The sequence below is a fragment of the Nomascus leucogenys genome, chromosome 3 (assembly GCF_006542625.1).
Source record: "Nomascus leucogenys isolate Asia chromosome 3, Asia_NLE_v1, whole genome shotgun sequence".
NCBI classification, from domain to species: Eukaryota; Metazoa; Chordata; class Mammalia; order Primates; family Hylobatidae; genus Nomascus; species Nomascus leucogenys.
Window position 1 is genome coordinate 16,686,684 of NC_044383.1, and position 26,430 is coordinate 16,713,113.

Below are 26,430 nucleotides of genomic sequence, written 5' to 3' on the forward strand. Positions count from 1 at the left end.
AACCTTCGCCTCCTGGGTTCAAGCGATTCTTTTGCCTCAGCCTCCCGAGTAGCTGAGATTGCAGAAGCCCACCACCACGCCCAGCTAATTTTTTGCATTTTTTGTAGAGAGGGGGTTTCACCATGTTGGCCAGGCTGGTCTTGAACTCCTGACCTCAGGTGATCCACCCACCTCGGCCTCCCAAAGTGCTGGGATTACAGGTGTGAGCCACCATGCCTGGCCAACTAGGATGTTTTTTAATGAACCTGTTTTTCACTCTTTTTAGAATCTTTCTCTTCAGGTGGGTGGTCCCCAGGTGGAGTCTCATCGCATCACTAAAGCTCTGTCCTCCTAACCCAGGCTGTGGCTAGCACTGTGATGTGTTTAGTTGGACAAAAACATCTTCTTCATAAACTTCAATAACTTGGAAATTTTTTTATATTTAAAAAGTCACAGCATAAATTCTAAGAACTACATGTTTGGAAGGGCCTATCACGTCATAAGTTACAACTCATCCAGTTTTTAGGCTCGACAAATTCAGCATTTATCAACCAAATGCAGTTTGTTAAATTATTTTTCAGTAGCTTTCAGGATTGCAATGTAAGTAACTCATTTTACTCATCTTTATTGTAGAATTTCTATATATAATAATGACATTTTCTATTTAAAAAATTTTATGGTTATGTTATTCTGTGGTCATTAGCTAATTTGGTTTTCTCAGTTCCATTTATATTTGGATCCTTCACACAATATTAATAAAAAACAATAAGATCTGTTTGGACAATATTCAGATAAGCTCTTTTTTTCTGAGTTCTAATTTAAAAATCATGGATCTCAATAGGAAGTGAATGTTCTGAAGTGGAAACTTACGTAGTCCATCAGCTCATGTCCAGCACAGTTGATAGCTAGATGCAGATTTGTTCCCAGTTCTAGCCCCAGGTTTGCACAGACTTCCTGTATTAGAAGCAGTGGCTGTTCTATGGAGTCACAGTTAATGGTTAAACAGCCAAGATGGGACATCTTGCCGGTGATCTGCTGCTGCAAGATCAAGAGATATTGATGCATGTCAATACAGCACATTAAGGTTCTTGGTGCTTCCTGTGATAAGCATGGTTTATGATCAGATATAGCTCTGCAAAGATCAGTCCTTTGATTCTCAATCCTACTTAGGATTGATTCACATGACTTAGGGCATATGATTCCCCTGCAGTATCGGGAGTAATTTTCTTACTCCTGAGGTTTCCAAGTTTGGCCTGGGAGCACACTTTTCTCTCTTTACTGTGTTCTCTCTTTATGGATGCTGCCATTCCTTGTACATGGGGCTAGGCTGAGTCACAACTACTTGGTTGATGACTCTTCAGGTCCTCCCTGTAAATGTCTACCCTGTCTGTCTCTAGCTCTGCCAGTCCTTTTCCTCCAAACCTGCTCTTTCCTACATTCTGTTTTCTTCTAGATAAATGCAGCTGTTAAAAGCATAACCATCCTTCAGGAAAAGTTTCATTTATTTATTTGTTTTGAGATCGTGTCTTGCTCTGTCACCCAAGCTGGAGTGCAGTGGCTTGAACGTGGCTCTGCAGCCTCGTCTTCCCCAGGCTCAAGTCATCCTCTTTTCTCAACCTCCTGAGGAGCTGAGACTACAGGCATGTGCCACCACACCTGGCTATTTTTTTTATTTTTTGTAGAGACAGGGACTCACTGTGTTGCCCAGGCTGGTCTTGAGGTCTCGTGCTCAGCACTCCCAAAGTGCTGGGAATTACAGGCATTGGCCACTTTAAAAGGATTGAAGACTTCCACTAAGAGGATGCAATACTGAAGATGGATTTTAGTGGAAGATGATTTCAGGACCCACATAACCCCAAGGAAAGACAGCTACTGCAAAGTCAGCCTTGATGTGCCCTCGCCATAAATTGCCACTATGCAATTATAAATTGAAGCAATATCAATGAATCTGAGGGCTTAAGGTAAGGGGTGTGTGTGTGCACCAAACTCAATGACAAACATGAACCGGGGAATGAATATTCTGTTTTGACTGGTGATAACACTATTTTAATGTCAATGAGAGGAAACTTTTGTTTGGCAAACAAAGGAATAGTTGGGGAAATTTTTGTCCATCAATTGAGTTTTGTTACAGAGCCTTCTAAACTATGAAAGCATCACTTATTTGGTGCTTACTAAATGCCAGGTACTGTTCTGAGCACATTACATGAAGTAAATACATTTACTCCTTACATCATACAAAGATATTATTATGATCTCCATTTTACGGAGTTAAGTAAGTTGAACCAGATTTTAATCCAGGCAATTTAGCTCCAGAGTTTATACCCCTAATTCTTGTGTGGCTGCCTCTCTGGAATCTATACTCTAGACTGTTTCTAACAGGAAAAAAAAAGTAGTAGTAAAGCTCATTACAGGGAGGGCTGATGTTGGTCTAAGTTTCCCAGCACGCAGAGAACCACCTGCTGGAATGAAGGAACAGCACTGAGAGTTGGTGGCTTGTTTACCATCTCTACCTCTTGCAAGGCCTAATATTAGAAGGCTGTGCTCATTCCAACATATACAAACTGTTGACAGGATTTTACTTACTGCTGTATGTGTTCACACATTTCTCTTCTCTCTCCTAATCTTGAAAAGAAACTTCATTTTTTTATTTTTGCCAGGTCTTCTCCCTTCTTTCCTAGCCCCTCTTCTTTTGACTTCAGCTGACTCTCAACGTACCTAACATCAGGGTGGGGCAAGGACTGTTCGCTCACAAAGCAAAGCAAATACTGCAGATGTCAGCAACCTTCACCCATATGCACGCTCTTCAAAGTTCTTATTGGCTCTTCTATTTATATTGTTGAAAGTTTAGGCTCTAATAGATACATCCATCAGAGCACTCACAATCACCAACATGACTGACAGATCAAGTTCAGCTGGTCTCCCAAGGCTCCTGAAGCCAGCGCAGCTAGTTTTGACAAGGTGGACTGTTCGCCTCACTCTCCTGGCAAAACCGGAGTTCCTGCAATGGTTTGTCAGAAATGATGCTTCAGTGCCTTTGGGGGACCAGATGGAAGGAATAGCCATCTTTTGTGCTTCTTGTTTTTCTCTTTGTTAATAATAAAATGTAAAACATCCTATGTGCCTTTCAGCTAGTTGTCAGAGAGATTCGATTTCCCAAACACTTCCCCTATAGGGTCCAATGTAACCCTACATCTCATAAATGCTTCCTAGCCCTGTGAGATTCCAGATGGTCAGACAGCTGCTGCCAGCGATGGTCAGGCAGCCCGTTGCTGGAAGGCAGGGGCAGCATGATACTGCAGCTCTGGGGGTGCCTGGAGCAATGTCACTATATGGTTTCCATTGGCCTCAGTCCTGGTCTTGGAGCAAAAAGTGACTATGGAAGATTAAAAGGGACAGGAAATCTATAAACAGTGTCATATGGAAGGATGGTAAACAATATATAGACTTACTTGACCTCTTTTGCTTCCATCATGCCCTTTTTTTGTCTCTGCTTTTGGAGGAGAGGGCTGTGGGGCAGAAGATAAAAATATATCACCTGGAATTTTTAGCATGGCTGTGGCAGCAAGCAAGCTTACTGCTCTGGACCTGACCAGCCACACTGAATCTCACACACATGTGCACACACACACTCATGCACATAGGGATGATTCCAGCCACTCCCTACTTTATATGCCACAAACTATTTCTCAAATTCAGGAATGCGTTTCCTTTAGTTCATCCTTACCCTCTGCCCCCAGTCATATATATGGGGTGTGTATACAGATTCATGCATTTCTATGCATATAAATAATGTGTTATTCACACATATATCATGAACTCCTGCTGTGTGCAGACATCGTTTTTGTGCAGGAGGATACCAAGTCCCCTCCTTGCCCTTAGGGCTTAACCCCACTGTGGGATTTGCTTTTACAGGCCCAACATATTGTTTTGAATACTCTCAGAGTGCAAACACTTTCTCCTGCAGGGTGGTTTTGACTTTGATTTGAAACAGTCAAAGGTCATTAAATCTGGTGAATCTGGTGGGTGTAGTATCATGAGGTTAAAAGCAAAGGTAATTCCCAAAGAGGCATTCCCACATTTGGGGTATTGGGTGCATATTACTGCAAGGATCTAATCTTTTAAAGGATGCACTTTTGTGCTCAGCGTGTACTGGCTCTGTAAGCTGAGGCAGGATCGTCAAGCATAGGTATGGTTCACACTCAAGTATATGCACATACAGTGACCCTGAACAGAAGGGCAAAGGGAAGTCATGTGATGTGATCAGGGGACGATAGTGATTACTGGCTCCAATTCAGAATGACAAACATTAAAGAACAGTCTTGGTTTGCATTATTATTGGATTTCTCATGTTTTTTATGCTCCCTCATTGAGACTTTTAAACTGCCTGAGGACAGGAAGTATGTTTTTATCCCCTTTTGCACCTAGCATAGGGCCTTGCGACAGCAAAGTAACCAGGGGAAAAAAAAAACCTGTAACATCTTTCTGTCTACCTTACTAAGAATAAGCTGTTAAATAATGGAAGTTAAAATCTCCAGCCCCACCTCTGCCCCTTTTCTTTTAAAGACAGGGTCTCACTGTGTCACACAGGCTGGAGTACAGTGGCACAATCATGTCTCATTACAGCCTCGAACGCCTGAGCTCAAACAATCCTTCTGCCTCAGGCTCCCGAGTAACTGGGACGACAAGTGTGCACCGCCGTGCCTGGCTAATTTTTTTTGGTAAATATTTTTGTAGAGACAGGGTCTCACTATGTTGCCCAGGCTGGCAGCCTTTTTAATCATAAAAAAATGCAATGTATTCTAGAATGGCTGTTCTCAGACTAAGTGGATTTAAAAAATGGCTAAAAACTGAAACAAATATAATCTTTCCTTAATAAGAATTAGGCTACTCAGGAGTTCCTAGGGAGAGTGAGTTATGCCAAAATAAATCTGACATGATGTAATCTGCTAATCTATGCCACCAGCCAAATAATGTCAACAGGAACTATCACTCTATTACTAAAACAAAGCATGGTGATTGCAGTAACCCTGGTTCCACTCCTGTCATCTCCTGTTTTAAGACCGTGGCTTTAGCTAAGGTTATCTACAGACATCTGTGGGTTGGGGCCTGCATGAGAAAACGTACCATTTCTTCAGCATTTTTTTTTCTCAAAATAGATTTAAATTAAGACTTAATAGAAGAATTGGGGTAATGTTGGGAATGATCTATTATCACTGTAATCACTGGGAAGGATTAAACATCTTTCTATATTCAATTACTATGCTATAAATAGGTACCCTTTATTAGGAGCCCAGCAATTCAGCGTTCCTCCCATACAAGGCAGGCTTTTTTTTTTTTTTTTAATGGGACAGGATCTCCCTCTGTTGCCCAGGCTGGAGTGCAGTGGCATGATCAGAGCTCACTGCAGCCTCAAACTCCTGGGCTCAAGCAATCCTCCCACCTCAGCCTCCCAAGTGGCTGGGACCACAGACACATGCCACCACACTGGACTAATTTTTGTGGAGACAAGGTCTCGCTATGTTGCCAGGCTGGTCTTGAACTCCTGGCCTCTCCATCTCAGCCTCCCAAAAATGCTGGGATTATAGGCATATGCTACCACATTTGGCCAAGGCAGGCATTTAAAAATTGTACAGATGAGGAAACCAGTGCATTGATAGGATATGTAAGAGGCTCACAGTGGCAGTTCATAAGTGCAGAGCCAAAATAGAAACCAAATCTGTTGCTTCAAAGACTGTGCTCTTTCTACTACACTACATAATCTTTAACAACTTAAACTTTGTGACTTCGACAGCATAGTGATGGTTTTTGATATCTGAACTTTCTCTAAGTGCTTTACTGCTTTTCCTTCAAACATGAATGAACTAGTTGGAGCTATTACTAAGAATCCCACTGCAGCTTCCAAGCATGTAACACCACATGGAAAGTCAACAGAAATGTGATCCCTGCTTCACACTATTGATATAAAGGCCAGGTGAAATTAAGATATAAATAAATCTTTGAAACTATAAAAGTGTTTGAAGAAAACATATTCTGTGATTTGGGGGCAGTTTAGCATCTGATTAAGATCATGGATTCTGAGTTTGAATGCCAGCTCGGGCACCTACGACCTGGGGGGTCTTGGGTGAGTGCTGGGCCCAAGGTCCTTAATCTGTGTAATAGGGGTAATAATAGTACCTACCTATCTATACAGTTATGCAGATTGAATGAGTTAAAGTATTAAAGCACTCAGGATGGTACGTAGTAAACTTAAAAAAATACTTGTGGATTATTAGTATTCCAGGAAGAGGGAGCCCCTTATGAAACAAGGCACACAAAGCAACAGCCTTAAAGCAGGCTTCCTCAGCCTTGCCGCTATTGACATTTGGGGCTGGATCACCCTGCTGTGGGGGCCGCCCTGTACATTGCAGGACGCTCAGTAGCAGCTCTGATCCCTGCTTACAAAATGTGATCAGAACCCTCCTTCCAAGCCAAGGCCGCTACAAATGTCTCCAGACTCGCCAAATGTCCCCTGGGCAAAATCACTGCTGGTTGAGTCACTGCCTTAAAAGAACAGATTGCTACATTTCACTTCATCAAAAAATTTTAAAAATCGGTATGACTCCATATCATACAATTTAAAGGCAGGCAACATGATACAGGAAAATAGGTCTACCGTATATAAAGAATTGGCTGGGCGTGGTGGCTCACACTTGTGATCCCAGCACTTTGGGAGGCCGAGGCGGGCGGATCACAAGGTCAGGAGTTTGAGACCAGCCTGCCCAAGACAGTGAAACCCCGTCTTTACTAAAAATACAAAAATTAGCTGGGCATGGTGCTGGGCTCTGTGACCCCAGCCACTCAGGAGGCTGAGGCAGGAGAATTGCTTGAACCCAGAAAGCAGAGGTTGCAGTGAGCCGAGATCGCGCCACTGCACTCCAGCCTGGGAGACAGAGCTAGACTCTGTCTCAATAAATAAATAAATAAATAAATAAAGGAGTAAATCCCTTATTATGTAAAGAATTCCTAGATATCAATAAAAGATAAACACCTCAATGAAAAGGGCAAAGAAGTAAAGCAATTTGCAGACTGATTTGTGCATAATTTTTTGTATTATTTTAAACACTGTTCTCTGTTGTGTATTTATCTTTTCTTTCCCCCCGAGACGGAGTCTCACTCTGTTGCCCAGGCTGGAGTACAGTGGTGTGATCTTGGCTCACTGCAACCTCTGCCTTCCGGATTCAAGTGATTCTCCTACCTCAGCCTCCCGAGTAGCTGGGATTACAAATGTGCACCACCACACCCAGCTAATTTTTGTATTTTTAGTAGAGATGGGGTTTCACCATGTTGGCCAGGCTGGTCTTGAACTCCTGACCTCAAGTGATTTGCCTGCCTCAGCCTCCCAAAGTGCTGGGATTACAGGTGTGAGCCACTGCGCCTGAACTATCTACTTATTTATTTTTTAAAAAAGGCTGGAAGACCACACTCAATTTTTAACAGCAGTTACCTTTAGAGAAGGGACTGTACTGAGGGTGGTAGTCTGTAGGAGGTGGTTGTGGGTGGGTAGCTCTATCAGTATTTGAATTTTCACAAGAACATTCATGAGCTACTTGTGTAATCACAAAGTAAATAAAACATTTAAAAGACAAAATGTCAGGAAAGATTTTAGAATTCAAGAAAAAAATTTTTTTTTTGAGACAGAGTTTCATTCTTGTTGCCCAGGCTGGAGTGCAATGGCATGATCTTGGCTCATTGCAACCTCCACCTCCCGGGTTCAAGGGATTCTCCTGCGTCAGCCTCCCGAGTAGCTGGGATTACAGGCGCCTGCCACAATGCCCAGCTAATTTTTTTTGTATTTTTAGTAAAGACAGGGTTTCACCATGTTGGCCAGACTGGTGTCGAACTCCTGACCACAGGTGATCCACCTGCCTTGGCCTCCCAAAGTGTTGGGATTACAGGCATAAGCCACCGCGCCCAGCTGACTTTTAAAAGAAATTTAGAAGGATGAATTGTAGAATGCTCAGGTGGGTTTCCTTCACCTGCTCTGACACAACCAACACCAGGTATGGCTTCCTGTGGCACCGGCTCCTGATGCAGCGTGTTTCATGTTACACTTGTTTACTCTTCACGGTCACCCTCATGACTTGGGTACTGATCATCTCCATTTTATAGATGAGGAACCCGAGGCAGAGAGGCTATGGAATTGGCCCAAGGTCACGGAGTTATGAATGGCAAAGCAGAGTGCAACATCAGACCTAACTTGTCCAAGTCTGAGTCTCTGCAGGCTGGTCACCCAGAAAAGAAGATGGCCTCCTGAAAAGCACCATGGAAACCAGCTCCAGCCTGGAATTGCTTAAAGCAATTCTGATCAACTGCAGGGACTGGGCCCCAGCCAGCCAATACCCATCGCGGCAGGGGAGGGGCCCGTGCCACCTGCCTGTAGTCACACTCCGTGCTGGTGAGACAGAGTTAAAACCAGAGTGCCTCCATGTTACACTGCTATTGTATCCCAGCCCCATCCTACTGGGTCCTCAGCCCTACTGCTTCCTAATCACACAGCTTAAAAGCCTCAGGCTAAATGCAGTGTGGGACCCTGGATTGGATCTTACAACAGAAAAAGGACATTAGTGGAAAAACCAGTGAAATTTGAATCAAGTCTGGAGTTAGTTATTAGCAGTGTACCATTTTGGTTTCTTAGTTTTGACAAATGTACCATGTAATATATCATTAACATTGGGGGAAACTGGGTGAGAGGTATTCCAAAATAAAAGGGGTGTGTGTGTGTGTGTGTGTGTGAGTGAAGCCCCATAGACAAAGATTGGGTCCCTCTCCTGGCCTCAGCCCTGCCATATCACTGTGCACTGCCTATTTGGAACATGATGGGACAACTGATGACTCATATGCCTGCGTCTGTGACTGCCCCTAAGAGGGCTGCTCTGTCAGGGACCCTTGTTTGCTCAACACCAGGATCCTGATGCAGGTACAAGAGTCTGTGCCTTCATTCCATCAAGCTGCCTCTCATGTCCTGGGGGCCACATCCTTTCTTTCTTAGTAAATCCTAAGGGATGATCTTAGCACAAAGCCAGTTGCCCCAGAAATTGAAATTAGATTGTTAAGTACCATTAGAGGCTGGATCCACAGCCACTGAGGACATGGATACACTTGGTTCATGGGGGAAACCCAAAGCCAATAAATACATTCTCCATATCAACCACAATTGATTTAATTCCAAATGAACTACAAGTTGGATGCTAGAAGGTGTCTAAGTGTCAGTAACTAGATACCATAGAATCTCTTTACATACCATTTCAATTATTTTGTTGATATGTTTCTGAATTTCCATAAGCATCTCGACACCCTGTAAGTAGAACAACCATGATCTTCCACAGTTGCAGACTAGAAAATTTAAGTATAAAAACTTATAACACATGTGGCTATTTTTAACTCAGAGTATTTGTAGAGTCCCTGATTAGCGGATGATATGCTCTACAAAACCAGTAGATTAAATGTTAATCTTCACCCCAGTTTTCATTGGGTTGAATGTGAATGAGAGGTTCTTCTCCCTCAGTAGCCTCTCTTCGACCTTTCAGAACTGACTGGTTCAGTTGCTTGGATCAAGTTAACTTCATTCTCTTTTATGGTCTCTGGACCAACCTGGACAACTTTCTTTTTCTTTTTTCTTTTTTATTTTTTTTTGAGATGGAGTTTCACTCTGTTGCCCAGGCTGGAGCGCAGTGGCATGATCTCGGCCTACTGCAAACTCCAAATTTTTCAAGCAATTCTCTTGCCTCAACCTCCCAAGTAGCTGGGATGACAGGTGTGCACCACCATGCCTGGCTAATTTTTGTATTTTTAGTAGAGACGGGGTTTTGCCATGTTGGCCAGGCTGGTCTCGAACTCCTGACCTCAGGCCATCCTCCCATCTTGGCCTCCCAAAGTGCTGGGATTACAGGCATGAGGCACCATGCCTGGCCAACCTAGACAACTTTCCCACAATACATGTCGCAGATCACCAAGGTAGTCTGGATTAGAGTGGCTGAATCAGTATAAATCTACTGTCCCTTAAAAAGTAGAAAAGTATGTTGTGATGATGAGATCTGCATACAAAGACCTGATAAAGAATGGCATTCCTTGTGCTCTGGTATGCAAACAGCTCAACAGATACTAACTAAAGGAAAGATCCTGACACCAGGATCTGAATACGATCTGACAGATGATAAGCCAGATATAAATCCTAGTCTTCTGCAACTGATAAACTGTAAGGCAATAACTAATTTAAGAAAGAATTCTGTATCATGAAAAATCTTGATTTTTTTTTTTTTTTACTGATTTCCACTAAGATAAAACATTACTCAACTTATTACTGGAGGGGGCTTGGGGAAAGCTTTCTGTACTTTTTTAGAAAGCATCTCCTATAGATCATGAACCTTTGGTCATCATGAAGATTTAAAGAGGCATATTGACTCTTTCAGGCTACTGAGGAGCCGTATAGACCCTTGCACACCTCTGAGTGGTGAACATGCAACTTGAGATTTATTCACTCCACAAATATGCACTAAAAGTCTCATAGGTGCCAAGCAAGTCCTGGAGTTCTTACTTAACAGAGTGGGTTGCTAGGAGGTGCTAGCTTTCACTTGCTGCTGCCATAGGGCACAGTGCAGAGTAAATAAAGATGCCCCCAAATAACAACCTTCCAGCACTTTCTAGGTCTGCAGAGTTTCTCAGCCATGGCTTCTCTGTGAGTCACCAGCATGAGCCAATGCTGTAATGAAACCAAACATCTAAGGTGCTCTACATGTGCTCCCTTTGGTTTGAGGTCTTTTTCCCACTTCTCTGATTTCCTAAAATATTTCTTTCTCATTTTATCTTTAATTCCCTCTCCCTTGGTGTCACAAGGGAGCTCCATTAAAAGTTCATCAATGATGGAGTATTTTTTTTTTTTTAGAAAAGGTAATTTGAGATAATGTAAGGTACTTGTTTGGTTGTTAATTCAGGATGGGGTATACAAATCACTTCTTTCATTAAATTTAGCTTCCCAGATGATGACTTCCCACAGCTGACCAGCGATACCATCAGCAAAGGCATAGATAGCGTTGTTGGCTGTTCCTGAAATAGGGGGAAAACGAGGGAAAATGAGAAACAGGGTTCATCCATATTGAGATACTCATGGCTCCTTTTAATGGAACGTCATAGATACTAACCTGATTGTGCTTCAGTAGAGCGATACTTAAGTACAGAGGTTTATTAAGCAGCATGGCACAGGCTTTGGCAACAGCTAGTGACACGGCCCCTATGGCCATACTGCCACTGAGTATAGGCTCAACAGGCTCTGCAGGCGCAATAGGTTTCTCTGTAATAGTATCCTTTCTCGCTGGAGGGAGAAATATTGAGAGTAAGACTGTATTTCTAAATGCTTTACTTACAGATGGAAAGACCCAGGAAAAAGAAAGGATGAAAGTCGAGGCTGGGAACAACAGATGCTCTACCTCAGCCCCCAAGAAGTTTTCTGTTTGGTTTTGCTTAAGATTCTCAAATAATCATTAGCCATGGATTTTGCCTGTCTAAGACATTTTAAGCCATTTAATATTAATTCCTTCATCAATCATATGAGGTAGATATTTTTATTCTACATTTACATGTACATAAACTGGGGCTTAGAGGGGTTAAAAGACTTGCCCAAATGTAACAGAAAGTAGATAGAGGATTTGAACTGCCTTTAAATTTCAAATCCTTTGTTTTCCTATATTTCACCATAGCTGCTGCACACTCAACTTTCTGCTGAACATCTCTGCATGAATACATCTAACTTGCTGTCTTTCTCACCAACACCAAACCAATGCCTTGTTCTGTGTCATTTACGATCTTCAGCAGTGCCTTTCAGATCCAATCATTGACCCAGATTCCTTACCCATCTTTCACTAGAATATGTTCTCAGCCTCCCTGTCTCATGAGGTCCGGACAGAGTCCATCATATATCTCTAGTGTTCCTCTTGTCCTTTCCTCCACAGCTGCCGATGTGGTTCAGGTCCCCAGTCGAGATAAGATATTTCAGCACCTCACGCTTAATGAGTGCTTAGCAAATAGCTGTGCCCTCCCACTTCTTCCCTTAAGTTCCACGTTCTATTAGTCAAAAGCAACCACCAAACGAACATCCATGTTGGTCTCTACTTATAACTCAGTAGTGGCCATCCCACCCTCCCAAGGGAAGATTGCTCGAACATAATTCTTTTGTCTGGGGGCAAACCTCTTCACCTCTCTGGGCCTCAGCATCTGGATCTATGAAATAAGGTACTCTGCCTCCCTGGTCTCTTTGGTCCCTTCCTGGTTCTGGTGCTTTCTTACTCCTTGGAACCCGCATTAATTGGGTGTATGGTTTGTGCCTGGCATCATGCTAGATACGGGCAATGACAAGTGGAATAAACATGATTCATGCCCTCAAGGAGCATGTTCTAGTTCAGCAGACATACAAAACCCTGTTATTATACCAAGAGCAGCTCCAGAATGAACGTACTGCAGGGGCTGAGGTTAGCAATCTGTTGGAAGGCATGGAGCAAGGGCAAATTGAAGTGATAATTTCTATTATTTGCTTTAAAATAAAGTTTCGTAAAGAAAATGTTTATTTTACATAGGATTGAGAAAATGTTGGTTGTTCGTATCAAAGGAATCAAAACTCTAAGATATGGAGTGGCTTTTGGATTAGCTAATGGAAATTTTGAAGGGAGGTGAAAGGTCTCCCACGCCATCCCCTCCCACTCTACCCCCGACTTGGCACTGCTCAATGCACCTTATTTAATAATAAGTATTTATCACCTCTGGGTGAGAAACTGTTTTATTTTACAAATAAAAGTGGAGAGTGGGATGGGGGCAAAAGCTTTGAGTGAGAATGTGGCATAGGATGGATGGCTTTTGGCCGTGAGCCCAAACTGGGTCTGCAGCCAAGAGACTCAGAAAGGCAGTCCAGGCTTCAGCCTTTCTTCCTCACACATTTGTTACTAAGGACTCTGCAAGATGGTAAGTCACCAACCAACCTGGCTTTTGCCCTTTTTTTTTGGTAGGAGGTGGAGGGGGTGGTGGCGGTGGTACTGGAGGTAGAGGTGAAGGTACTGTTGAGTATTCCAGGCTCTTTTCCAATTCTTTTCTCTCCTTATCTTCTTGTACTTTACTTGCAAAGAATATCCTTAATGGCAAGAAAATATGGCTTTACAGTGGGATATTTAGGAATATCACTCTGTGATTTTGGTCATGTTTTAGAGATGACCCCAATATATTTCAATAAATAACTGCTTTTCAGCTACTTAAGAACAAATCAACTTTAATTTTCAAAGCCAGAAAACAATGATGCTGTAATAAAACTGCATTCAAGAACTGAAATTCATTTTGGCATGGAAATAAATGTTTATAGATTTCAGGTGCTCATTTTAAAATTATTTGAGTGCCCTGGGTTTGCATTTTTAGAGTAAAACTTCAAGATGTAATTTTATTGTGGGTTACAATATTTTCTTTTTGTATAAATGACCATCAGAAAACAAATATGTCAAGAATAGAGTGAAATACAGCATATAAATATAGAGGACTTCCTTTCTTTTCTCTTGACACTTAAGATTAATATTAAAAAAACTTTTGGAAATCCCACTTAGATGCATTTATGTAAAATTTCAGCACCCCAAAATAAAAGAAGAGGCTAAAAGCTTCTATAGGCAAAAAACCAGACAAAGAAAAAAGACATAGGAATCAGATTTGCATCAGATTTATTAATAATCCAGATGCCAGTGGGGCAATGCCTTTAAAGTATGAAAGAAATTGATTTCAACAGAGAATTCTATACTCAGCTAAACTATCAACCATAGGGACAAAGTATCAACATTCCCACACATAAAATAACTAAGAAACTTTACATCCCATAAAGCCTTTCTCATTCTTACTTTTAAAGGATATGATCCAGCAAATCATGAAAGAAAAGAATGTGGGTTCCAGAAACAGGAGAACAATGAAGTTTTTATGGCATCTCTGTAGTTGGTCTACAGAAGAACCAGTCCAGATGGGTGGTTTGGGGAGGGAAAATGCCAGGAAAAAAAAGGAGTGTAATAAAATATAAGATGTAACTGAGAGCTTGAGAAAAAAATAATAAACTAAGAAAATGATAATAGCACATGAAGGGGAAAAGAAAAGGAATAGAGGAATAGCATTCAGAAACTCCCAAGAAAACCCAAAACTATTCAAAAAAGTTTATTGGCCGGGCGCGGTGACTCGTGCCTCTAATCCCAGCACTTTGGGATCCATCTCTACTAAAAATACAAAAATACAAAAATTAGCTGGGCATGGTGGCAAGTGCCTGTAATCCCAGCTACTCGGAGGCTGTGGCAGGGGAATCGCTTGAACCTGGGAGGTGGAGATTGCAGTGAGCCGAGATCATGCCACTGCACTCCAGCCTGGGTGACAGAGGAAGACTCCATCTCAAAAAAAAAAAAAAAAAAAAAAAAAAAAAAAAAAAAAAAGTTTCTTTTACAAAGGTCGTTATCTTACTCTGAAGCAAACTAAAATGTTATATACAATTAAGTGATAAAGCTTAAGAAAAGAGAATCCAATTGACCTTCTATTGGCCAAGGGGTTGTGGCATTGGACCTGCACAAACAGGAAAATGATTCTAACTCACTACTTGGTTGGGCAATGAAGAACATTTCCATAGCCCTAGTAAATGCTTCCTTGTTAGCGTGTTTGAGTCAACCTATGGGCAAAGCATGGGAGACTTAGTTGTGGCTGGAGGACGGAATGTAAGTGTCAGCTGTTGTGACTAAATAAAAGGATATGAGGAGCTCACAGGTGGCATGTGACAGGTGGGGAGAAGAAAAAGGCATCCTCTGGATTCATAATCGGATTCTTTTTCTGAGAAGCTTTTTACTAAGTCTTAGGAAAGCTCTATACATGAAAAGAGACCGAAAAGCCCTATGTAGTGTTACATAGTAAGGTGTTAACTACATGGTTTTCAAGAGAAAAACAAATTTTATGGTAAATGTTGCTGCTTTCACATATGCTTTGTAAACTGACTTCCCAATTCTATAGATTTGACAGACCCATTTTATTGGCAGGTGAAATGGAAAGATAATGGACGTATATTTGTACTTGATTTTTATTTTATTTTTATTTTTTGAGACAGAGTCTCGCTCTGTCACCCAGGCTGGAGTGCAGTGGAGCAATCTCAGCTCACTGCAAGCTCCACCTCCTGGGTTCACGCCATTCTCCGGCCTCAGCCTCCCGAGTAGCTGGGACTACAGGCGCCCGCCACCATGCCTGGCTAATTTTTTGTATTTTTAGTAGAGACCGGGTTTCACCGTGGTCTCGATCTCCTGACCTCGTGATCTGCCCGCCTCGGCCTCCCAAAGTGCTGGGATTACAAGCGTGGGCCACTGTACCCGGCTTGTACTTGATGTTTATATTTCAAAGTGGAAGCTGTACCTGAGTAGGTGATCCACCTCTGCCTGGTCAGAGGGTGCCATCCCCTGGAGCTCGTGCGTGATGGTGCCATTGACCCACTGCACGGCGGTGCTGACTGCACTGGCCCTCTCTGCCTCCTCCGCCTCGGCCAGCTCGGGCAGAGCGTTCTCATGGACTTCAAAATGAGTCGAGATCACCACAGAACATATGTTCTGAAAATCATATAAATGTGTTCAACACTTTCCCTACCTCTCCCAGAAAGAGGAAATTAAAAGAATCCAGCTTTTAACATGCACGAAATTTTACCACCAATTTCAAGGGGAGAATGAGAATATGTAATTTTCTTTGAGATATTTTTATATCTGTTGAAACACTATGGAACTCAGCTTCATAGAACACTTAAAATACCCTTAGAAAAACCCTACATCAAACTTCATTTTTATCACTACCTCTCCAATAAATAACAACAAAAATGCAGACTTAATCATTATTATTCTCCTACCAGAGGTGATAGCAAAAATTATTTCTAACAAATATGTAGCAAGGTGAATTAAAGTGAATTATTAAAATTATTAAAGTAAATTCTTTATTTAGGTCAGTCTAACATCTATAAATATCTAGGTAAATAGACTAATCTATAAACCCACATGTAGATTTATAGAACCTATCACATGAGTAATGTCAGAGTTTATAAACTACTTTTGCCTCATTTCCATTATCCATGTTGGATCATCCTCAGGTTAACATGTCATGTCTGTATCAAAATTACACTTAAACATAATAAAGCCATCATGGTTGATGGTATGATTCATGTTTACATGACTACCTATGAAATATACATATATTTCACAAACACTGAATTTCAAAACATCAATTTCCTACAGTTTAGACAAGAGTTGCTAATAAATGCAGTGGGGCCAGGACATTAAAGAACACACTTAAACTGCCTCATACCTTGGGAAAGTTTTGGATGGTACAGAATATGTCCACTTGCAGGGTTGGAAGCCCCAGTCCATCCAGTACTTCTTTCCCCACTATTTTGCATATGGTGGGAGGCTTTGCAAGTTTAGAAAAGCAGTTTGCCTTCAACACACACAAAAGAACAAAAATCATCTGGTTTAAGTTGGTGTTTGGGGAAAAAAGAGTCACAATACCATGTCTAATTTATCTTCAAAAGGTCATTCACATTGACCCTAGTTTCTACCAAACCTCTCCATGAGTATTCTTCCTGATGCCAGGATTAGAGATGCCAGTTCTCACAGAACTGCCCTGCCCTCACGTACCAAGATATGGATTCAGCCCACTCCTGAGTCTCTGGTGTATGGGGCAATTTGGTGTATGTTGAACTCTCAACAGAAACTTGCATACATTTCTTAATTAAAAGGCCCTGTGTCACTGATTAGCAGGCCTTCTTCAACAGAGATGGTCTCACTCTGTTGCCAGGCTGGAGTGCAGTGGCGTGATCTCGGCTCACTGCATTCTCTGCCTCCCAGGTTCAAGCAGTTCTCCTGCCTCAGTCTCCCGAGTAGCAGGGACTACAGGCGTGTGCCATCATGCCCAGCTAATTTTTGTATTTTTAGTAGAGATGGGGTTTCACCATGTTGGCCAGGATAGTCTCGATCTCTTGACCTCGTGATCCGCCCACCTTGGCCTCCCAAAGTGCTGGGATTACAGGCTAGCAGGCCTTCTTATAGTCAATTCAGTTGCCTAAGCTATCCCTCTTTTTCTTTTCTTTTCTTTTTTTCTTTTCTTTTCTTTTTTTTTTTGGAGACAGGGTCTTGCTCTGTCAGCCAGGCTGGAGTGCAGTGGCACCATCACGGCTCACTGCAGCCTCAACTTCCCAGGCTCAAGTGATTCTCCCACCTCAGCCTCCCAAGTAGCTGGGACCACAGGCACATGCCACCACACCTGGCTACTTTTTACTTTTCGTAGATACAGGATCTTACTATGTTGCTCAGGCTGGTCTCAAACTCCTGGCCTCAAGCAATCCTTCTGCCTCAGCCTTCCAAAGTGCTGAGATAACAGGCATCAGCCACTGTGCCCAGCCCCCTTGTTTCAAGATACAGAAACCAACTGGTCTCTAGAACACCATGATGCATTCAAATTTAAGAAACCTGACATGGGCTGATTTTTTTTTTTTTTTTTAAGGCAGAGTCTCACTCTGTCACCCACGCTGGAGTACAATGGCATGATCTCTGCTCACCTCAACCTCTGCCTCCTGGGTTCAAGCGATTCTCCTGCCTCAGCCTTCTGAGTAGCTGGGATTACAGGTGTGCACCAAAACGGCTGGCTAATTTTTTTGTACTTTTAGTAGAGATGGAGTTTCAACATGTTGCCCAGGCTAGTTTCAAACTCCTGACCTCGTGATCTGCCCGCCTCAGCCTCCCAAAGTGCTGGGATTACAGGCGTGAGCCACTGCACCCGGCACATGGGCTCATTTTTATTCCTCCCAGCAAGGCATGTGATATTTTAGTGGTGAAGACTTACGCGATGGCTGTATCTTACCATCAGCTCATGCATAGTCCTATATGTTCAAAGAGCCTTGTTGGGAGCCTTAGTAATTGCAGTTTCATTGAGGTGGAAAAGCAGAAGCCATTTGGAAGTTATCCAAGAAAGAGACTGAAGAAAGAGAAGCTGAGATAGAAAGCCCACTCAAGGAGCCTGCAAGAAAAGGCTCAGGACGTCGTTTCTGTGCAGAGGAGCAGGAGCTAGGAGAGACTGGAAGGAGGGAAGGTGAAGGCATATCTTAATTGCTTTCTTGATTGCCAGAGAGGATTGGGCTTTGCTTTCATTTAGCAGACCAGGTCTCTGATCTTTCAGTTCAAAATCCAGTGACTTCAACCTGGACAACAGGTCATCTAATACCCACAGCGACATGCCAGTTCAGAGGTGGGGACCCAGAAGTATTAAGCAAGAGCTCATTTTCAAGCTATCCATGGATTTTTTAAATGGTGGTTTGTATGTTACAGAGTAAGTGCCTAAACGAATTTAGAATCAGGAGAGCAAAAATGTTATTTAGCTTACATTCTGTGTGTTATAGTGAGTTCAATTTAACAAGCACCAAACACCTATAATATGCCGCACGTTGTCTTAGGAGAGGAAGGGAACTAACATTTTTAAAGTGCTTAATATGGGCTTTGAAAGAATGGCTTCTTTATCACTATATCACAAACCACAGGGCCTGACATATATAGGATTCTATAAATTAAATCTTGTGTAAATTAATGAATGTCAGTGACATCCCTGGACACTGTATATACATTATGTCATTACATTCAACTCTCTAAGCTATGTGATATCATCTCCATCCCACAGATGGGCAGACTGAGTTCCACAAAAATTAACTGTCCAAGATCACTTAGCCAATGTTTTCATTATCTACTGCTTTGTAACAGACCACCCCAAACCTTAGTGGTTTAAACCATTAACTTGCTCATGATCCTGTAATTTGGGTGGGGCTTCAACTGGGAAATTCTTTTGCTGGGCTTCTCTGGAGTTCCTTATGCAGATGTAATCATCTGGAGGCTTGACAGTAGCCAGCATATCCAAGCTGTTTTCACTCAATGTCCAGTGCTGTAGCTGGGATGGCTGGCACAGTGAGGGGTTGGCTGGGCATCTGTCTTTCTCACAGGATATCCTCAGGGGTCTCGTATCTGCCAGGGTCTTTCTCTACACAACCTCTCTCTTTCCAGTAGGGTAATTGGGACATCCTCACAGCATGATGACTAGCTTCCAAGAGGACAAGCTTCAATATGCCAGCACGTATCAACTCTCTGTTTGTATCGTGCTTGTCAAGGTCCTATTGATCAAAGTAAGTGACATAGCCAAGTCCAGAGTCAGTGTGGGAGGGACTTACAAAAAGGCGTTCACACTGGAAGTGTAGTTCCTTGGAGGACCATCAGTGTAACTCTATCACAGTGAGGAAGTGGCAGAGATAAGAATCAAAACCAGATCTGCCACATTCCCAATCCAAAACTCTTTCAATCATTCAGTTTTATGATGATGGAATAAATTCTATTGTTATTGCCTACAAGGATCTTTACCATGTATGAATTCCTCTAATATGTCTGTCTTAGTTTGTTCTCACACTGCTATCAAGGACTGCCTGAGACTGGGTAATTTATAAAGGAAAGAAGTTTAATTGACTCACAGTTCTGCACAGCTAGGGAGGCCTCAGGAAACTTACAATCATGGTGGAGGGAGAAGCAAACACATCCTTCTTCACATGAGGGCCGGAAGGAGAAGTGCAAAGTGAAGGGGGGAAGACCCTTATAAAACCATCAGCTCTCATGAGAACTCACTATCACGAGAACAGCATGAGAGTAACCACCCCCATAATTTAATTACCTCCCACCCTGTCCCTCCCCACATGTCGTATGTGGGGATTATGAGAAGTACAATTCAACATGAGATTTGGGTGGGGATAGAGTCAAGCCATATCAATGTGGGAGAGGGACAGAAGAAATGACATTGGAGCTGAACACTGGAGGAGGTATAGTGTTTCAGTGCCAGTCAAGGGGGAGATGTGGTGAGCAGATACTTCAGGGAGAGAGAATGGGACAAGCAAAGGGGAGGGAGGTAGGAAACTTCTGGCTTTAGGGAACAGTCAGTGATTTGGTGTAGAGGAGGAGGAGGGCAGGGAGTGGGAGATGCGCCTGTTACCAGAGGGAGGGGCCGAGCACTGTGAACCACACACATGAAGGCCAGCAAGCACGGGAAAGCCACAGGAGGTTCTGAGGAAGAGAACTGTGGTCAGACTTGCATGTTAGGACACTGCTCTGGCAGCACTCTGCAGGATGAACTAGATAGAGGGAGAGACGAGGTGAGAGTTAGCACGGCCAAAACTAGGGCAGTCACTAAGAAAAGGAAAAGGAGATTGCTTTTTTTTTTGAGACGGAGTCTGGCTCTGTTGCCCAGGCTGGAGTGCAGTGGTGCAATCTCGGCTCACTGCAACCTCCAATTCCCGGGTTCAAGGAGTTTGCTTTCTTGCCTCTGCAATTCCTGAACATCCTTCAAAGTCCAAGCCAAAGCCTTCCTGGATATACAGCCTCCAAGGATCTTTTCCATCCCTGAATTCCTTTAATAGGCATATAGGGATCTGTCCCTCAATCTAGCACACAGTCGTCTATCACCTTATCTTTTGCTCCAATTATTTTATGTATTAGTGACTTTTGTCCCAAACTAAGATATAAGTTCCCAGAGAGCTATACAAACGAATATCCTGGCTGCCTAATAGAATGAGAAGATCATTATACAGGGGAACAAGAGTCCATGTTTTTAGTCCTAGCTTGTGCACTAAGTAGCTGTGAGACAAAGGCTTGGTGTCCCTGTAAAATGAGGACGTTAGAATAGATTGTGTTCAAGAATTCCTCTAGCAACAGATAGTAGGAAGAGAATGGAATTAGAGTCCAGCATTCACTCATTCATCCTGCAGGTAGTTTCTCAGCATCCACTGTGTGCCATGCACTCTGCTGGGTACTAGGGACACAAACATGGTTTGATTTTTTTTCTTCTGTCACTATGTCCTTTGGGAAAATCATTTAAATTGCACTGGCCACAGGTTCTTTATTTGTAAAATGGGAGTCATCATTTTTACCTAGTCGCAGTGGTACTAAGGATTGCGTTATAGCACGCAGCACAAGGGGCTCAGTAAACCCCACACCCCTCCCCTTTGATAGTATAGGCCATGAGTGGGAAAAAGTCATTCGCAGAACATCCTTTATATCAACTGCCTCAACACGACGTGGTTTTGCACCCTGACAGCACATCTGTCTCTTCATAGGACTCATTTTGCTTGGTGTTCACATTGACTCCTTGCTTTCCCTTGCCATAGTGCAAACTCCTAGGGGCCCCAACCACACTGCCTTCCTTACTACTTATAGATCTGGAAGGGAGAAAACGTCTTTGCTTCAACTGCTCACTGCTTAACGCTACGGTATGTGCCAGATCTCAGGGCTGGGCAGAGACCCGGAAGGTGGTAACAAAAGGCCTCTGAGCCCAGCAGGGGCTCACAGGCTGCCTAGGGAGGCTGCCTCAAGAGACTACAATACACGAAGGAAATGCTGTAGGAACCCAGAAGGACGGTTGGTCCAGGGCTACGTGGGTAAGGCTTTGGTCTGAATTTTGGAGTTTAGGGCGGGGCTGGTCAGACATTAACTGGCATCCTGGCAGAGGAGCCAGTAGTAGGATGAGGCCCCAGAATAGGCTGAGGCCAAGATATAGCAAACGCCGAGGTGTTCATCCTGTGATCAAAGAGGAGCTGCTTAAGGTCGGTGAGCTGAGCTGAGGGCATTAAGGTGTGTGTTAAAAATGACAATTGGCAGGCATGGGCGGTGGGCCGGCCCACAAACGGAGAGGCCCCTTAGGTAGCGAGGAAACCTGCCAGCCCCTGGGCTGTCGCTGCAGCTCAAATACGCCTAGCGCCCTCTTTCCTCCAGCTGCCTCCTTTCCGCCACTTTCTCTGGGGAGATCCCTTCACCCCTGGGTGTCCTTCTCGCTCCTTCCCTCCAGAAGTCTCCTCCGCACACGCAGGCCCAGGGCCCCGGCGGCGCGCATGCCAGATTCTGAGGCGCAGGCGCAAGGCGTTGCCGCAGCGCGGGGCCGGGGGAGAGGGGTTGGCGGGAGGAGAGCGCTTGTCCCAGGTCCCTACCAGGTGCCCGTAGACGTCGGCAGGCTGGAGGTAGAAGGTGGAGTTGAGCAGCTCTTCCAGCCTGCGCGGAACGTCGTTCTCCCGGTAGTACTCCATCGCCTGCTGCTTCAGCTTCTGCAGCTCCCTAGTGGTCCCACAGCTGCGGCCGCCGCCTTCTTCCCCCATGGTAGGAGATTTAAGGCTACAGCGGGGTTTAGCCTGGGGTCCCACGAGCGTCCTTGCTGTCGCTAGGTAACGCAACGTGATCCCGACCCCCAGATCTCGCGAGGCTTCCAGGCCTAGGTTCTTCCTGCGGCAAAAGCGGTTCCCTTTCCTTGGAGCTAGAATGGTATCTGCGCTCGCTGCTCTGTGTTTTCTCCCTGCGGCATTAGGTCCGGGGGTTGGGCTCCACCTAGACTGCCAAGACTAGGGCCCTCCCGTCTTCGTTTTTCACCACTTTTCCCTGGCGATTTTCCAGAGGGAGAAATCTTTAACGACCTCATCAAGCGCGTTTTGACGGAGCGCGGCAGCCTTAGCTCCGAATTCCGGCTGGGGTCGCGCGCTCGGGTCCCAGTGGCCCAACGTCTCGGGCCACCCCGCTCTCCCCACGCGCCCCCTTGCTCTCCGCTGTTAGTGAGTTCCTCCGGGTTGCTAAGGCCGCCCGTGCCAGGCAGGCCCACTCTGTTGGGGGAGGGATGTAGGGGCTCAGGGCATCCTTACTGAGCTGTGGCGATCTCAGGAATTCTTTCATTCGGCTCATGTTTATTAACTACCTGCTCTGAGCCGAGCCGTGTGCTGGCTGGGCCTGCTATGATGTCCAGGAGAGAAACGGCCACTTGCCTTTCTCTGGGATATTAGTGGGGGTGAAATCAGTGGAATGAAAAAAACCCGTGTGGGTTGAAAATATTTGGGGTGAACCCTAAGGGATGGTTGTGGTTTGGGCAGACCTAAGGGTGGGGGATGATTCAGGTAGGACTTGGGGAGGTAAAACGGAAATGGGGGAATGGCCTTGGCTCACGTTCCCTCTCCAGAATGCTGTCTATGTCCTGCCCTTTTCGATCCGAAGTGCCTTCCTGGCTTCGTTGTACCTGCCAGGTGTCATGCGATTACAGGACTTAGTGTGCGTCCTCAGTTCTAGATACTTCCTCTGCTGCAGGAGTGGGCGGCGACAGACAGGGTGTTCTTGTTCCACTCGCGCCTGTTTATGTTCCCTACCTAAGCAGATCAGTTACAAGATCTGTGCAACACTTTCCCCCCTCTGGAAAACATCATCTTACCTACTCTGCCTGTTTCCCGAGTCACTTAGTACGAAATGAGGAAGTGAGTGAGAAAGCACTTTGAAACAGTTATTTTCAATACATGCACGTATGGGTGCAGATGCATAAAAATGTGATGCTATAAGTACTGTTACACAAACCCAGAAATGCACCTTCCAAACTTCCTCCGTGTTCTCTCTGCTCTCTTATGGAACGTCTCACTGTGTGTGTGTGACCATCATGAACCTGCCTTCTCCCCTTTGTTAGATGGAAATCCCCTGACGGTAGGATCTGAGTCTGTGTTACCTTCACATCCACCACGGAGCCTGGGGCCCTGCAAGGGCAGAGGATGTGCTCTGCTGAATAGGTGTTGAGTGAACCTTTATGCAAAATAAGCTGACACTATTGCTGTTGTTTCCATTCCACCTTTTTGCCTTTCCTCATATACCCCTGGAAGAAAGGCACCTGCTTCTGTCCTATGCTCATCCTTGAGTGCCCGGGTTGAGTCCCACATCAAAGAAGCCACGTCCGCAATCCAGCTCTCACTCCAGCCAGCCCTTCCTTCTAAACTCTTTCCCCATTTGCAGCCTGGACCACAAAGTTCAGCCCTCAGGGATGTCTTGATTCATTTGACATTTCAATGGAAGATTGCAAGTATCCTGGGCTGGGACCACCATGTCTTAACAGTTTCCCCCTATAGCCCATTTGCCTCAGTTCCAGGAGGACAGCGACTTGATCTGTCTTGTTCACCACTGTGTCTGCAGCATCATTACATTACCTGATGGAATAGCTGCTCACTAAATATTTGTTGAGTGATTGAATGGGTTTTACACATAATAAACGGTTAACAAGTACTTAACTCACAATCAGATGTTTTGGAGGTGGGTGAGTAATGAGTACACCAGCCTGTCCGGAGCAAAGGGTTTCTTTCCAGGAATAATGAGAAATAGGGTGGAAAAGTAGTTTGAGGTGAGATTATGAAGAGGCTGGAATCCCATTTTGTAAGAGAAGGAGGCAACCGCAAATTTCTGAATATAGGAAGGGCAAGAAATAAGTGGGGTTTTAGGAAGTTAACTTGCAGCAGTGGGTAGCATTGATGGGTTTTTGTTATACAGAAAACAAGAGACAGAGGCAGAAAATAGTATATGTGCAAGGGCCTAAACACTGATGGCAACCATGGGAATTGATGAGTGAGAGAGAATAGGAAGGAGGGATGTAAAAGGCTTTGAGTGGTTGGATGTGGTGGAGTTGGGGAAGCAAAGATGGCTTTTGAGGATACCTTGTAGAATTCTGTGATAGTTAACGGACATAGGATCAGTGCGTCATCTGGTTTTGATGGAGGCGATATGATGCGTTGGGCGTTGGATGTGTAGAGCTTGAGTAGCATCGGTATCCCAGAGAAAAGGGAGGACTGAAGATCCCAATAGACAACATCCACATAGAGTTCAAAGTTGTAAGAACAGACTAATCCTTTGGAGGGCAAAGGGGGAAAATCGTTTTGAAGTAGGACCTAAATATTGGGGAAGGAATAGATTTAGGACGTAAAAGGAAGGCAAGGAGCTACCTCAGAAAAAGGGTTTAGAGAAGAAGGAAAAAATCAAAATCACAAAGTCTAGGGCAGAGACTTTTGGGAATATTTCATATGTATGTGTTTGTGTTTGTAGAACTGCATAGAAAAAAGTCTGAAAAGATACACATCAGCATGTTAATTGTGTTGTCCCAAGGTGATGGGATCACCAGGACCTTTTATTTTCTTCTTTTCCTGTATCGATAGTATCTGATTTTCCTGTAATGAATGAATTACTTATATAAACTTGAAAAGTTACATTAACAGGGCCGGGCGCGGTGGCTCATGCCTGTAATCCCAACACTTTGGGAGGCCGAGGCGGGCGGATCACGAGGTCAGGAGATCAAGACCATCCTGGCCAACATGGTGAAACCCTGTCTCTACTAAAAATACAAAAGTTAGCCGGGCATGGCAGCGTGTGACTGTAGTCCCAGCTACTCGGGAGGCTGAGGCAGGAGAATTGCTTGAACCTGGGAGTCGGAGGTTGTAGTGAGCTGAGATTGTGCCACTGTGCTCCAGCCTGGGTGACAGAGCAAGACTCCGTCTCAAAAAAAAAAACAAAAAAAAAAAAAAGAAAAGAAAAATTACATTAACAATATTTGAGGGAAGAATGTTAAAGTTACAACAGGATGAAGACTTTAAGAAGAAATTTTTAGGAACTCAATTATTCCCCTATAGACTCATTTAATTTTCTCAAAGAAAAGTGAAACTACATGAAGTCAAAAAATCAATCAATCAATAGAAACTACCATCCCAGTCAGCTTCTGTCATTCACTCAGTCAACAAATATTGAATGCCACCACGTGCCAGATGCTGTTCTAGGCACTGGGGAAAGAACAGTGAATAAAATAAATTCCTTCTCTTCACGGAATTTAAGTTCCAGTGACACTCCAGTAGCACTTATATCAGAGTGAGTCATCAGGAGAAAGTGAAATCATACATGTGAAACCATTTTGAAAAGGGGTTTATTAACAGCTGATTGGTATTGACAGATGCAGGTAAATAAAATGATTATTCATGAATATTCCACTTTCTCATTTTTCATAGATATTAGGAAATATTTATGGGGTTTGAGCTATAAATACACTCATATATATGCAGATTTTATACATACTTGACACATTCTTTGTTTTAGTACCTCGGTGATTGTATTTCCATTTCATATTGAGATTAAATGTCTTAGGGCACTTCCAGAGCATCTCTGAGCTTGAGAAGGGTTGAGTGTATTGCTAACCTTAAACTTACCAAACTGGGGAGCTGAGGATGGGAGGGAAGAAAGGGGAAAGAAGAGGCTCAGGAGATTTAGAGTGTTCCTGGAACATATCCACGGAGAGAGGGTAGGACTGTACTCTCCTGCTTTAGGAAGAGGAAATGATATTAGAGAGAGATCTAGTCATGACTGTTAACGTCCCATGAATCTGTAACTGCACTGGAAGGCGTGTATGGTGTGCAACAAGAAACACGTGTCTGGGAATGAGAAAACCTAAGGTGGAGTCCCAGCTGCCCCTAAGATCCATCTATGTCAGTAAAAAGAGATGTTTGGACTGGGCTAGAGTTTCCTAAGCTTTTCGAATATGAAGTCTCCTTTTAAC

General features: G+C 43.8%; 2 protein-coding genes across 3 annotated transcripts in view; one reads left to right on the forward strand and one right to left on the reverse strand.

The window, feature by feature from the left end:
• Positions 1-22,262, reverse strand: part of ENO4 (enolase 4) — a 35,203-nt gene extending 12,941 nt beyond the window's left edge. The window contains exons 1-9 of the mRNA XM_003255001.4: positions 22,037-22,262; positions 16,342-16,470; positions 15,409-15,599; positions 12,984-13,132; positions 11,157-11,326; positions 10,930-11,061; positions 9,260-9,313; positions 3,429-3,485; positions 850-1,017 (exon numbers count right to left, since the gene is read on the reverse strand). Of these exons, the coding sequence (XP_003255049.2) occupies positions 850-1,017; positions 3,429-3,485; positions 9,260-9,313; positions 10,930-11,061; positions 11,157-11,326; positions 12,984-13,132; positions 15,409-15,599; positions 16,342-16,470; positions 22,037-22,201 (1,215 nt within the window). The 5' untranslated portion in view covers positions 22,202-22,262. The remainder of the gene's footprint in view (positions 1-849; positions 1,018-3,428; positions 3,486-9,259; positions 9,314-10,929; positions 11,062-11,156; positions 11,327-12,983; positions 13,133-15,408; positions 15,600-16,341; positions 16,471-22,036) is intronic.
• Positions 22,046-26,430, forward strand: part of HSPA12A (heat shock protein family A (Hsp70) member 12A) — a 179,104-nt gene continuing 174,719 nt past the window's right edge. The window contains exon 1 of one of the 2 annotated variants that reach the window (XM_030806509.1): positions 22,046-22,202. In XM_030806509.1, coding sequence (XP_030662369.1) covers positions 22,200-22,202 — 3 coding nt within the window. In that variant the 5' untranslated portion in view covers positions 22,046-22,199. The remainder of the gene's footprint in view (positions 22,203-26,430) is intronic. The other variant, XM_030806511.1, reaches the window with a different exon arrangement.